This window comes from Dreissena polymorpha, chromosome 2 (genome assembly GCF_020536995.1).
Source record: "Dreissena polymorpha isolate Duluth1 chromosome 2, UMN_Dpol_1.0, whole genome shotgun sequence".
NCBI lineage: Eukaryota > Metazoa > Mollusca > Bivalvia > Myida > Dreissenidae > Dreissena > Dreissena polymorpha.
This window is the reverse complement of record NC_068356.1, coordinates 152,973,517-152,987,196: the sequence shown is the minus strand read 5'-3', so window position 1 is coordinate 152,987,196 and position 13,680 is coordinate 152,973,517. Positions and strand designations below refer to the sequence as shown.

At 33.3% G+C, this 13,680-nt stretch overlaps 1 protein-coding gene across 4 annotated transcripts; it reads right to left on the bottom strand.

Moving 5' to 3' along the window:
- Positions 1 to 700: 700 nt before the first annotated feature.
- Positions 701 to 11,819, bottom strand: LOC127869504 (hemicentin-1-like). Of its 4 annotated transcripts, XM_052412125.1 has the most exons (12): positions 11,721 to 11,819; positions 11,242 to 11,571; positions 10,986 to 11,027; positions 10,052 to 10,351; positions 9,514 to 9,828; positions 8,698 to 8,967; positions 8,041 to 8,340; positions 7,111 to 7,434; positions 6,813 to 6,935; positions 6,077 to 6,247; positions 2,422 to 2,446; positions 701 to 1,727 (listed from the first exon to the last, which is right to left on the bottom strand). In XM_052412125.1, the coding sequence occupies exons 1-12, from the start codon at positions 11,791 to 11,793 to the stop codon at positions 1,637 to 1,639; spliced, it is 2,364 nt and encodes a 787-aa protein (XP_052268085.1). In that variant the 5' UTR covers positions 11,794 to 11,819; the 3' UTR covers positions 701 to 1,636. The 4 variants fall into 4 exon arrangements, with proteins under 4 accessions (XP_052268085.1, XP_052268087.1, XP_052268086.1 ...); XM_052412127.1 differs by lacking the exons at positions 701 to 1,727; positions 2,422 to 2,446 and having other exon boundaries at positions 6,083 to 6,247; positions 7,236 to 7,434; XM_052412126.1 differs by lacking the exons at positions 701 to 1,727; positions 2,422 to 2,446 and having other exon boundaries at positions 6,118 to 6,247; positions 6,770 to 6,935.
- Between the last annotated feature and the right edge of the window lie 1,861 nt (positions 11,820 to 13,680).

Below are 13,680 nucleotides of genomic sequence, written 5' to 3'. Positions count from 1 at the left end.
TAGGGAAAACAAACATGACTTTGCCAAACAATATTTTACTGATTGTGAGTGTAAATGAGGTTTACAATGTTAATTGTACAGACATGATTATATTGACTTCTTTTGTGGTAAAATAGCTCGTTCCTGGTTTTAATTTAAATGACGCAACACAATGTTTATACATTTGAAAGGTAGAAATACTAAAAATATAAGGAGATTTGACATATATAGTATACTTTCAAACGTATCAGAGTAAATTAGTATTTCTCAACGACTCAATACGCATCATTAAAACAAAACGTCGATGTTTAGCGCACGCCTCCGGTTAGTATAGCTATCTTAACTAAATCCAGGCAGTTTTGTCTAGCGGTAAATCCGAAAAGAATTATTCACTACATCCATATTGCGTTGTCTTCAAATAACACATTGTAAGCAAGAACATATAACGATCTTTGAATGTGAACATCCTGAATTAGTGCATGCATCCTTTTCATATCGAAACCGCCTCGAATGATTCATAGAATTCCTTTGACCAGATGTATATAAAAGACTTGATAACGTGTGCACTTCCATTTCTTTTTTTAAGACATTTGAACGATTCAATTCTGTAACAAATATGAAACGACATCGATCCGTTTAAACAAAACGTTTTTCCCTTGACATTTTGATTGAAAGCTGTATCGTAGTTTCTGAGCAAACCCAAACAAATGTAAAGTCAAAATATAAGTCAAAGGTTTAATTTAGTTTTTAGTTTTCTGCAATACATCAGGAGAAACAAACTCGAACCGTATACAATCGTTAATGGTAGGGCTGTCACGACTCACCGGTAAATCGGTATATCGCGATGTATGTCATTAAAAAAATCGCTTAAAATGATTCTTTTATGAGCACAGCGGATAAATACAGAACATACTTTGATTAAATAATCGTTTGAAGTTCTATCAAGTTTATTAGATTGTGTTGATCACCTTTTGACAGGTTATAGTCAGAAAATGATTGTTCTCATTTATTACAGTTTCTAGTCGTACCATTATACCATGGTTTTCAGATTATTGAGTCTAATAAAGTTGTAAAACCTGTTATTCTGCTGTTTTCTTCACAGATATACATTCTGTAAAATACCGCGATACGTATCGCGATACAGTATTGCCGCATCATGATATATCACGATACGCTAACGGCGCATCGTGACAGCCCTTGTTAATGGTGTACACTTTCAGTGATTCTTGCTATAAATGCTCTGTAGATAAAGCTAAAACACAACTGTCACTATGTAACTACAATACCACAAGGGATTAGATACATGCATTACAAAGCATATCATCAATACACAGCAAAATGTCATACAGCATGTTTTAATAGTATTGGTAGTAACGTATATAATTAAATTAATTAAATTTGTATGATTATGCGTTGTTGAAAATTATATATCAATCAAAGTATACACATGCTAAATTAGTAATTGCACATTCCATATGAGTTCTTAACAGAAGTAGCACCAGTATGTTGCTCATTTTTGTATTTGCGCTATAAGCTACTTGTTGAAGTAATAAACTATTTATATGAATTGGTAATCGTTAACGGATCCAAACATACGTAAGGAACAATCACGTGAATTTTTGACCGTTTCAAACAAATTGTTCAAATATCTTGACACCTAGTTATTTGGACCCGACGTCAAACTGGTGTACTGAAGAACGTCATCCTGTCCTGTTCTGATAAGACTCTCATAGCGTCCATGGTCCGCCCTAAAAAGTATAACATTTGTATATTTAAAAGTAACGCATTCGTTTATTACCAGCGAACTTATGAACACTATTTGGTACACATGTCGATACTATATTATAAAAAATAGGATTTAAGCTGAATATTATATATTATTATTATATATTATGATATTTATCTAAGGTTATTTGTATAAAAAGTTCAATCTGTGTACAAACTTCAATTTGTGATTACACGAAAGTAATGACTGATGCTGTAATGTTCAAAGAAATAAACTTATATGATGAGTTTTTTCTTAATTGTTTTTCCTTTTTCGCCGAAAAGTGTTTCTAAAGCATTAAGAACTTCTCGACGGATTATTAGAGCTGTTGTTTGAAGTAAATATAAAAATAAGCACTGTTAAATACCAGGCTAGTCCACAACGCAAGTTGCAATATGTAAGGCAAGCGACTTTTTCACAAAAAAGTATAGCAGAAGTTGCGGTCGTAAATGACATAAACAAGCAATCAACATACTTGATTGTTCGTGTGCAAATGACTTTTTATCACTTAATGTATGCACGTTTCTAAAATAGTGAAATGTTTGAAACTCATTTTAATGACAATGAATGAAAGCATGAATGAAAGACGTTTTCAGACGACAAGATGTTTTAAGTCCGAAGCCATTCCGGCCCTTTTGTAGAAAGTTCTACTTTATAAGGGACAGCTGAGTACATACGTTGCTGTTGGATATTCCGGAACATCTGAAATACATAATCCTACTTAAATCTACATGATCTTTTCTGTGTAAAACAGTATATGTTTTTAATAAAAAATGTTCTGCCTTCTTTCTATATCTTTGCAGGCTGCATATTATCATAATAAAACAAAAGCATGTTAAATGCAACATGTGTTAACAAGGTAATTTGTTCAAGGCATACCACATACTCATGCACTGTCAAAACTTAATTTAGTGTTGACACAAAATGCATACTTTGTTCGCAGACTTACTTATTAATACCATATTCACATCATCATGAAGTGACTTTATTTCGACGACAGACGAAACAAAAAGATTCTCCTTTTCGTTTTTAGCAATAATTACGACGCAATGATTCATCGTTTTATTCAAAACGAGGCTCGCGATGTTGGGGAAAAAGCTATAAATGAGTGTATAACGGTAATTGAACGATTATTACTGATAACTGACAACAAATTGTACTTCCTGAAACACATTCACATGTAACGCGAATGTCAGGTTTTAAAATCTAGTTAAAATAAATGCAAAATTCTAATTAAATAAATTATATCGTTTTTTAGTTGGTATTAAAAGGGGAAAGTATAACGAAACCTGGTCGCATCAAGTATCACATTATGGCCTTGTAAGGGAACATGGTCAGTTTGAACCCATAATGTGTATCCATCGGTCTTAATCTTAAGATATCAAGTACCAACTAAGCATTCAACAGGTTCCGTGCCCTACCCATTAGTGGAGTAATACACTGACCATGGTCCCGACAGCTTTGACACTGTCTTCATTAAAATTTTCAATTTGTCAAATACTATTTATAATTATAATTTAAAATAAATAAAACGTAACTTAATTATACAAAAATACTCTTGATTAGCCCATTTGTCAATACAGTTTACATGCGCATTATATGTTAAAAATGTAGTTATACATCATTGGTTTGTACGTAAAAGGACTGTTCTACATATATTGATAACAACATTAGTTTTAGGGATGTATAATTATCTTTTTTTATTAAATAATGTATTGTTTTTCCATTGGTGTTACTTGCCAGTAATCGCAGTTTGTTATCACTAGATATTTCATGCCATTTTGAAACTACGCGTGTTATTCACAAATCTCATTTGTGCTAATTCGGTTTCTTATGTATGTGTTTCACGCATTGTAATTTATTGAAGTTTATTGACATAAGAGCTTACTTACTGCAAACATCTATAATTAATTGAAACGCATAATATCAAAGCCTTAAGTTATTTATGCGCGATATAATTTTTCATTCAATAACACAATATTAGATATTGTCGATTCATTTAAATATCTGGGTGTAAATCTTTACAAAAACGGAGACTGGAACCGTACGCAAAAACATATCGCTCAACATTCACAATTCGCAGTACACAATTTGTTTACAGTATTTAATCAACTTGAATGAAACATAGACGAAAAATGTAGACTGTTGACAGTCTAGTTGGGTCCAAATTAAATTACGCGGCCGAAACATGGGGCTTTCATGAAGGAAAAGATATCGAACGCATACATTGTAAATTCTTACGTAAGATACTAAAAGTCAGAAAATCCACAAATCTAGACGGACTTTACGGGGAATTAGGTAGACACCCAATGTATGTAAAACGACAATTGACATTAGTTAAATACTGGTTAAAAATCATTGATCCGAACAACAACCTACTGACAAAATCTATTTATAGTTTGCTTAAGAGCGATGCTGAAAGTAATAATACATATGCCGGTAGGAACTGGGCTTATCAGATTAAAGAACTTCTCGAACACATAGGATTAGCTTCAATATGGATGCAACAAAATACGCATATCCCAAACGAGTACGATCTAAAAATAATAACAAATCGAATTTTGGATATATATAAACAGACTTGGTTCACAAATATAAATAACTCAAATAGACTGGCTGCATACCGATATTTCAAATATGACTTTGAAACGGAAAAATATTTAAAATGCATTAAAAACAATAAATTTATAATATCACTTACACAATTCAGAATCTCTGCACATAATCTAGCGATAGAAATAGGTCGTCGTGAAAACATACCAAAAGAAAATAGGAAGTGTATTTACTGTAATATGAATGCTATAGAAAGCGAATTCCACTTTTTATTAGTATGCCCCCTATATAACGGAATCAGAAAACAATACCTAAAACCGTACTTTCGTCATTGGCCAACATTGAACAAATTCGAAATTCTAATGTCATCAAAATCAACAAAGGTATTAAATAACCTATCAAAATATGTTTATTTTGCCCTAAAACTAAGGTCAAATGTAACGTAATATAAAGTATATGCCTTCAATTTAGTATGTTTATTAGAACAGATGTAATAATAAGTTAACCGTATTAACTATGATTATTGTTTCCATTTGCCTAATGTATATATATTTGGATAAAGCAATTATCATTGTATTATTATTGATTCTATTCTTTGAATTATTTTGACATGCCTTTTTTTCTCTTTTGTTTTACCTAACTATTCGTATTCATCGTTTTGTGTTGTACTTCTCAAATACATGTACCATGTCTTTGCTTTCTCACAAACACATACCGTGTATAGGCTATAAATTTGCAATATGCTGTTTTATGCCTAATAAATGTTATGTTATGTTATTTATATCAGTACACACTTTACTGTTCATTAACTTTGTTACGTTAATAGAAATTCATCGCTAATGTTTTCATTTTACAAAAACAAAATCAACGTGGTACACGCTAAATGAAAAGTAATTTATTTGTAAATCAAACAAACCAAACTTAATTTAATAATGGTTGCATACTACAACTATATATAAATTGTTATTGAATCATTCAGGTATGCAAGTGTTCTGTACAAAAAAAATCACATTGAATATGACAGGGAATATGTAAATATCACAAACGTTGAGGAAATTTATCACGAGATATTTAACATCTAGATTTTTGAAATTCTGAAGAAAAACACCTACAATATGAAGCACTAACAGTTTACCAGACAGTGGCATGAATATACGTATAGCCCTGCTTCTTGATAAAAAAATTACCCCACGGGTACCCTAGTTCCCATTTAATCCTCATCACACCTGAACACTGTTTAAACTAGCTTGTTCTGTTCACTGTTTGATACGTATCTAAATTATGATGAAGAAAGACACGAAAAAGGTACGATGATAAGCATATGATCTTATTAAAAAAACTGTTTACTTAAACAAAGCATGATGGAAACCCTGGTTTCGTTATCAAAAGTTTTTATGATCGGATCGTCAAATACGCATGGAAATTCAAATTTTACAATTAAGTTACTACATCCTTAACACGCGCAACGATAATCAACATATTATGTTGTTAAAACTTTCGGTAAAACTCTTCAAATAATTCCTCTAAAGGCAATTCCACCTAACGCAAAGTCATCCTTGTGTTTTTTATCTAGGCAACTTTTACTTTACTCATTATCAAAAATGTGAAAAGGGTCCATACTATAAAAATAGCACGTGCTGTGGACACTTAGCGGCATCATTATATGTAAATCATGATTTTCATAAATATCTGCACTATGAGGAATGCGATTGTTTACAATGCTTTATTATCAGTAGGCGATGAATACAACAGTTGTGGGTCATCCTTCAGTTTACATACCGTCTCCAAATGACACGTCTGCAAGGACTATAGGGTCTTCTGGTGGTCGGATTTCATAGTAAACCATGCTGTCTCCTGGTCTATACTTAGGAAACGTCTGTTCATTTCTGACAGCTGCTCTTGCAATATCAGTTGTGTTAATGAGATCTACCATTGGAAAACCCACGAGTGCTACAATTCATTGAATGAAAGAAAAACAACAGTAAACAAAACAATATACGAAATGGTAGTGGGTGGTAAGCGCATTGGTTTAATTCGTGCATCTGAATATGATATCTAATAGTTTCAATTTATGTATTCGTATGTGTATCGCACATGTACACAGACATAGTGTTTGACGTGTCTTAAATAACCCACGTAAAGTATTTTGCTCATAACTAAATTTATAACGTCTGACGATTCGATGACATATCGTTAAACCTTTTAATATATTTTACAAGGGACAATGCAACTAAATTGGCCCAAACAAAATAAAGAGTACATACAACATTACCCCATCGCAGCAAAACTAAGTTCTAACGGCAGTACAAAATGTGCTTTTATTTCATAACAAAACAACACAAATTCCGCCAGTAAACCATAGAAGCACTATTGTAAGGTTAAATCATAAATATATCAGGGATAGATAACTGACCATAAAATCTTTAATTCTTAACGAGCGGTATTACAGCAAAGCAGACTAATATCAAAGACCTTGACGCGCAAAATACGTTCTCTGCTTAACAGGGCTTCCTACCAGACCGAGCACTCCGGCGACAACACATCTTGTTTAAACAAGCTGCGAACGCGATCGTCAGGAGAACACCGACACCAGTGGCGGACACTATGATGATCAGGGTTACATTTGTCGAAGCTGAATCTGTAAATGAAATGCAGTAGTGTATTATCATTTAAAGATTACACCGAATCACGTGAACGTCACGGCTCAAAACGCATATATTTGGTCAATACATATAATCCGGTAAGCGTGTCAGTAAACAGTAATGAAAATCCTATTGGCGGCAAGTGATGCTGACAAGTTCAAGTTTACTTACACGGTCGTTTGAGAAGGTACACCTCTGTATGCATTTTATCAAGACCGTTGCTTACTTGCAAAATATACATTCCATAATCAGCTTCAGTAATGTTATTTATTGTTAGATTACAGCTCGCACCGTACGTTTCTAGTTTCACTCTGTCGTTTGGTACAATGTCAATACATTCTTTTGTATCCATACACTTCCTCCAAGAAAAGTCGGAGCGTTTCGGTAGCGGATTAGACGATGCGTGGAAACGAAATGTCACTTCTCCGTTCAGTGGTACATTCGCTTCGTTTCGTTGGTTGTCATTGGGTTCACTCTTTATTTTTCGCACCGGGCCTGTTTGTACAACGTATATTATACAAATCAAACTGTGTGACGAGAATAAATGAAACTAAATAATAACCTATTAAATAACACCATTATATATATTTTATAAATATCGTAGTCAGTGAGGGGGGGGGGGGGGCATAGTTAATATTGCCCACGAGGAGAGTGATGTCTACCTCTTCAATTGAGCAATATTTTGTATTACCCGAAATATTCGTATGCATTGTTTTCAGTATACCTAACAAACATGTTGTAATCTAGGTAACGAACAATTTGAACGTGCAGATTAAATATTAAAGTCGAGATTTATAAAAAAAAGCTTTTGTAATACATTTGTTATACGCGCAAACCGATTTTTTCTTGAACTAAATGTTTAGAAAACCTGCATCACTAGTTTTAAGCCCACGTAAGGGGTATATTTAGAATTAAAACCCAATGCAGATATATTATGTTCCAACGTCATGTTATATGGAAATATATCGGGAAAAAGTCCAGTATAATACACTTAAAGTTATACTACGTTTTCAAAACTGTTAAGCGAAATTAAAATTAATATTTTTTTAAATTAAATAATACGGTATAAGCAAAGCACTTTGAAGGGAAAAAAGTACTCACAAATGACATTCAAATGTAGCTCTTTCCCGCTAAGAGCGAATTTATTTAAGGCCACACATGAATAATTGCCAAAGTCGTCGCACGTAACGACGGACATGTTATGGACGAACTCTATTGTGTTGTTCTTCGAGTCATTGCCGTGGAGTTCCACAAGTTGAGTATTTCCTCTCATGATTCTCATCAAGGGCACTGGATAACCTTCTCCGATACAATGTAATGTAGCAGCGTCGTTTTCAGACAGTGTTACATTTTGTACACCTTCAAATTGCTTCACGCAAAAGTTATGCACTGTCGCCGGATCTAAAATAAAAGAAAACATGTGCCCGATGATAGTATTAAAATAAATTTCAGTGATTGTTGATTCATTGCTCGAGTTTGTTAGCAAATAATACGTACATAAACCTGTTCAAAACGACAAGGACACTGTTAGATTTATACACTTGTCTCAATATTGAGGTAATATATAGGTTTTAAAACAGCAAACCAATACTAACTATTTTAATGAATTTATTTTTACATTCCCATCATGAATAAATTATTAAATGTGAAAGTTACAATAACTTAACTATAGGACATGTTGTTCTGTTAAATGTTTACATTTGAAGGGTCATTCAAATAATATTGATTTAAATTGAAACTAGTAAACAATATAATTACATAAAATATAAACGTTAAATAATTCTCGGTCTATCCCGGTGAAGTTCATTTTGCTTTCGCTGATCGTATTTGTAGCTTCACACGTGTAAATGCCGCGATCACGTTTGCTTGCCTTTTCAATAAATAGTGTTCCGTTGCTGATGGTAATATTGTCTTTGATCAGACGTATGTTCGTGTCCTGCGGGTTACCGTGTTCGTATTTGCATGACGTATTGACACTTTCTCCCTCAGAGATGTACACAGGATCCAAAGGCAACACATTTGGTGGAACTCAAATACAGAAAACACATTGTTGAACTTCTCTGAACAAAAGCAGATTATTTATGACTCAACATTGCGCAAGCTATTCTTAATATAAACTTGCTATTGTTTCACAAATAAAGCGTGTTAACAATAAACGAGAATATTTATGTGTATCAAGCTGACATATAAGTGACGATTTTTTAAAGCTAAGAACATCGACTGTATTCAAATAAATCGGTCGCGGTATCGTAGTGAATATCGTGTCCGCCTAGCAACCGGGAGGTCACGGGTTCGATCCCAATGTCGTGTGCGTTCTGTAGATCTTCCCATAGACACCAAGCACTGATTCTAGTGCACGGAATCGGAGTCGAGAGCGTTCCATATAAGCCCTAGGCTTTCGATACAATCGAGAGAAAATACATATGTTTAAACTAAAATTAATCGGGTCGTTTGACCATTTCCATATGGTACATATTTTTAGTATACAATAAGTTTGTTTACCTAAAAAAGCTGTTAAAATAAATTCATGATACCTACAAACGGACTTATATTCAAACATGTGTGAATACATACTGAACTCTTCTAAAACGTACACCATCCTAAAAGGTTCACCGACACCATTGCTGACTTGAAACACGTACATCCCATAATCCCCTTTTTGTATATTGCTAATTGAAACATTATAATCCGCGCCATTTGTTTCGATCACCCATCGTAATACAGTACTATTGTCTTCACGTGTGTCGGGATTCTGGTTCTTAAGCCATGTAAAGTTGGAAGAATCAGGAAGTGGGTTGCCAATTGTGTGGAACGTCAACGCAAAATCTTCGAGCAATGGAATAATGGTTTTATTTTTAGTGAACTGGTTCTGGAACATCCTCACAGGATCTGTAATAAAAAACACAATAATCTATTATGACACGCACAAATACAAAATAAAAAGCAATGGCCATCCGAGCTCAGTATATTAAACATCAAGAAAATGTATGCACAGTTGTTTCTTTTTGTATAAACTAAGCAAATGCATACACAGAAAATATATAAATGTGCAAATTTACATAACCTATAAGTATACCACAACAATAAATACATTTACTGCACGTTCACTCACACAATATGTCCAAGTATATGAATCGTTCGCTTTCACCATGGTTGTTATACGCAACACACTTATATTCGCCTGAGTGTTGTGACGATACTGGTGATATGACGTGATGTATTTCACCAGAAGAACTGATGTCGTTATCGTCACGGCACTCTTCAAGTATTTGTTCATCTTTAACGATTCGTATAAACAGCGTAGGTGAGCCGTTCCCAACACAGTGAAATATCACTGTACTGTTTTCTTTAAGACTGACATTTGACAGCCCTTCAAATGTTTCTACTGCAAATTTAACGACTGTCGCTGGATCTGAAATTAATTCTCTAAATACTAAGTAGCATATAGTCGAAGGGCTCTACGCGATCGCGATATTCATCTTCTTGTAATATTTCGAATAAGGAATAAGGAAGTTTAGTAAAATAGAAAATATGTATTACAATTTATATTGCTCTGTGAAAGATCGGTGGATTTTAATATTCAACTAGCGTTAATCCTTCCCTGCCATATCAGTTACGTGGGGATCTACATATTATCTACATATTACTTAACAAACTGCCATTTACTTCCTAATTGTTATCAAGGGATTTCATTTGGTATTTGTTTTCGAAATTAAGTATAACAAGTTGTGAAAAATCTGAGAGAAATGTTAAGCTTAAAAATGATAAGTGTGAATAATGTAACTGGCTGCAATAAAATGTAATTTCCACACACATAACTCGATTGCTTTTTTAAAATGGTTTCCACAAATCGTTCTATTATTGTCAATGATATCTGTATGGATTTAATTAAAAAAAACACTCCACGTATTAACGGAACTCTTCATTTTGACATGAATATTACGCTAATTAATATGACTAATATTACTGATTATTATATGCCACTTTCTCACATAATTTGTCAGTAGTATTTTCTGCATGCAAACAAAATCCCTAACATATCTTACCATGTTGTTTGGAATGTTCGTCTGTATGCACATCGCCATAGTCTTAAATATAGGACAATATGTAATTTGTAAAAGCGTTTAAACTTAATTTCAAAACAAATTGCGTCACTGATGCTATGTTAGACATATACGTTATTAGTAAGCACAAGTTATTTACGTAATAAAGAATCAAACATATAACCACATGTTTATGTGATTGACACTTCATGTTACTTTGTCAAGGTAATAGTATTAATAAATACAGGCTCTGTCTTACCATCTTTTCTGACAATCACTGTATTGCTACTATAAAGACTTCCGTTTTCCGGCACTGAACACATCCACTGATCCACTGCTACTAAACCCTGATTAACGTTGATGTAACAATCTACATATGTCCCGTTCCCACAAGTGCAATTCGCTTCCAACGCAGTCCTTACTTCACAACCGCGGTCAGGCTTCACTATTTGCAAGGCGTTTTGGAACTTGTTATCGTTGGAAGAGCGATAGAATGCTACTAAATTCGCTTGGGTATAAGACCAAAAGCACGTAAGTTTCAAACGTGTTGGCGACGCAATTTTCTTAGTAAGTTTAACTTCCAATGAAACTGAAATAGTATTAATAGATTTGTGTTATATTTAGAAATTCATAAGGACCTTTCAGAGATGTATTTGTGGTAAAAAAATAAATAAAACATGTTGTATGATAAGATACACAAGTGGTGACTTTAAAAAAACAAAAACAATTGATACTTACATGAATAATAAACAATAAATAACATCCAAAATATAATTTTCGCATGCATTATTAATACATGGATCAAACGCATATGGATAACATCGTGTGGCCCTTGGTAAAATTATAATCAAATAAAATGTCCTGTTTAATTGTTGGTCCAACTTCTTAATTGTTTAGAGATAAAAGTTTCGTTTTCTATTGATTAGTAATGAAATGGACAATCACGCGGATATTAATTTTTTTAATAACAAAATGAACCACGCACGATTTCTCAAAAACTTTGGCCCAGATAAAAACTACGTAAATAAGTATTTACATAATTCTCAATAATAATTCCATTAGCAATAAGGAAGAAAACTTAATTGCGTTCATCCCATCGAGACAATGCATCAAACACCCTTTACACGAGCTTGCAAAAACGGCACATATTCGAAAATATCGCATATTTGAACCATATAATGTATAGTTTAACGTAATCGCGATTGCCTGCGTTTAATATTATCAGTAAGCTGGTGTTATCTCCGAATATTTAAAAAGCAGCACGCAAAGTTTCCTTTACGTGCAAGACTTCTGCATTTAACACGCTAAACTTTAGCTCTGTAAATAAAGGGCATATCGACGATAAATTACTCATAGATTAAACAGTACACATGTTCTTAATTCCTGGAAAAAAATTCTACTTTCAATATATTTTGATAAAATTTGATAAGGTAATCGACTGTAAACAATTAACATTTTGCAGTTGGTTACAACTCTTATTTCTCGGATGATTTCTTTTGTCTAGTTTTAAAAATATCTATTTATCAACGATTTATCTGAGTTGAAAAAGATGACCGTATACGGTCGCTTGAACCAATCAAGAGCACGGAAACGTGAAAAATTAATTCTTTATCAGTTTACAACCTCCCATCCATCATTAAGTTAATTAATAGCGCTTACGATAGCTACATTGTTCGCTTCCTTATGCACGAGCGATTTGATTTCCCTCTGATATTTTAAGAATAGTTGGGAACCCAAAGTTTTGAATCTAGGTACTTGCATATTGGGATTCCACATGTGTTGACCCCATTTATGTATAAACCAATATCAAAATGTTGGATAGATGTGATACACGAAAAGGAATCAACCTTAGAAATGTGTTGTTTATTACATATGCATACTGAATGTGTTGATTTAAGAACGCATTTAAATACAATATATTGGAAAAATTAAAAAAACTAACAAAAATGCGTTGATATGGTTTGTTGAACAGATATATACAGGTAGATACCCTGCTATATTAAGAGCAGATTTTGTATAAGCGAATCTCCCAATTGCTATGCCTATCACAATCAGACGTGCCCATACAATTTACTGATCATCTGCTAGAACGATCACTAAAGGGAAATGTCTACAATGTTCTGTTACAATTTGATTATGCAATAAACATTATTGTCATTTAAGTAGGAATCTAATATACTTTAATACCTTTAATAAACTTCCATGCACCGACAACTGATAACGAGACATTCCGTGGTACTTGACAATAATTAATTAGACTCCTGATATATGGAAGGGAATATCCGCCAGTCCATTCATGTTGACAAATGACAATTACATATTGCTAAATGACAATTGCATTTTGCTTTCTTGTATTTGCTACAACATAACTGCGTCTTACTTGCGTCTTTATGCTTGTTTCTATAGAGCAGTATTCATGTCAAAATTGTAATGCGCATTATTACAGACTTTTTATGCTTGTTTATTATCTTTTATGAACTATTGTATTCAAACACTGTTGAAATGTGTGTAAATGTACTTTTCTTTCGGTAATTTCCACTCCGCGTTTCAAGTGTTTTGTTATGATATTGTCTGTTTTAGATCGGCAATGTGCGATATCGCAACCGCTAATCGCCTAACTGTAAACCGCAATACGCTAAACTTCAATTCGCTAAACTGAATTCGATAACGAAACTAAACGTGATGTCAGCTCTACTTA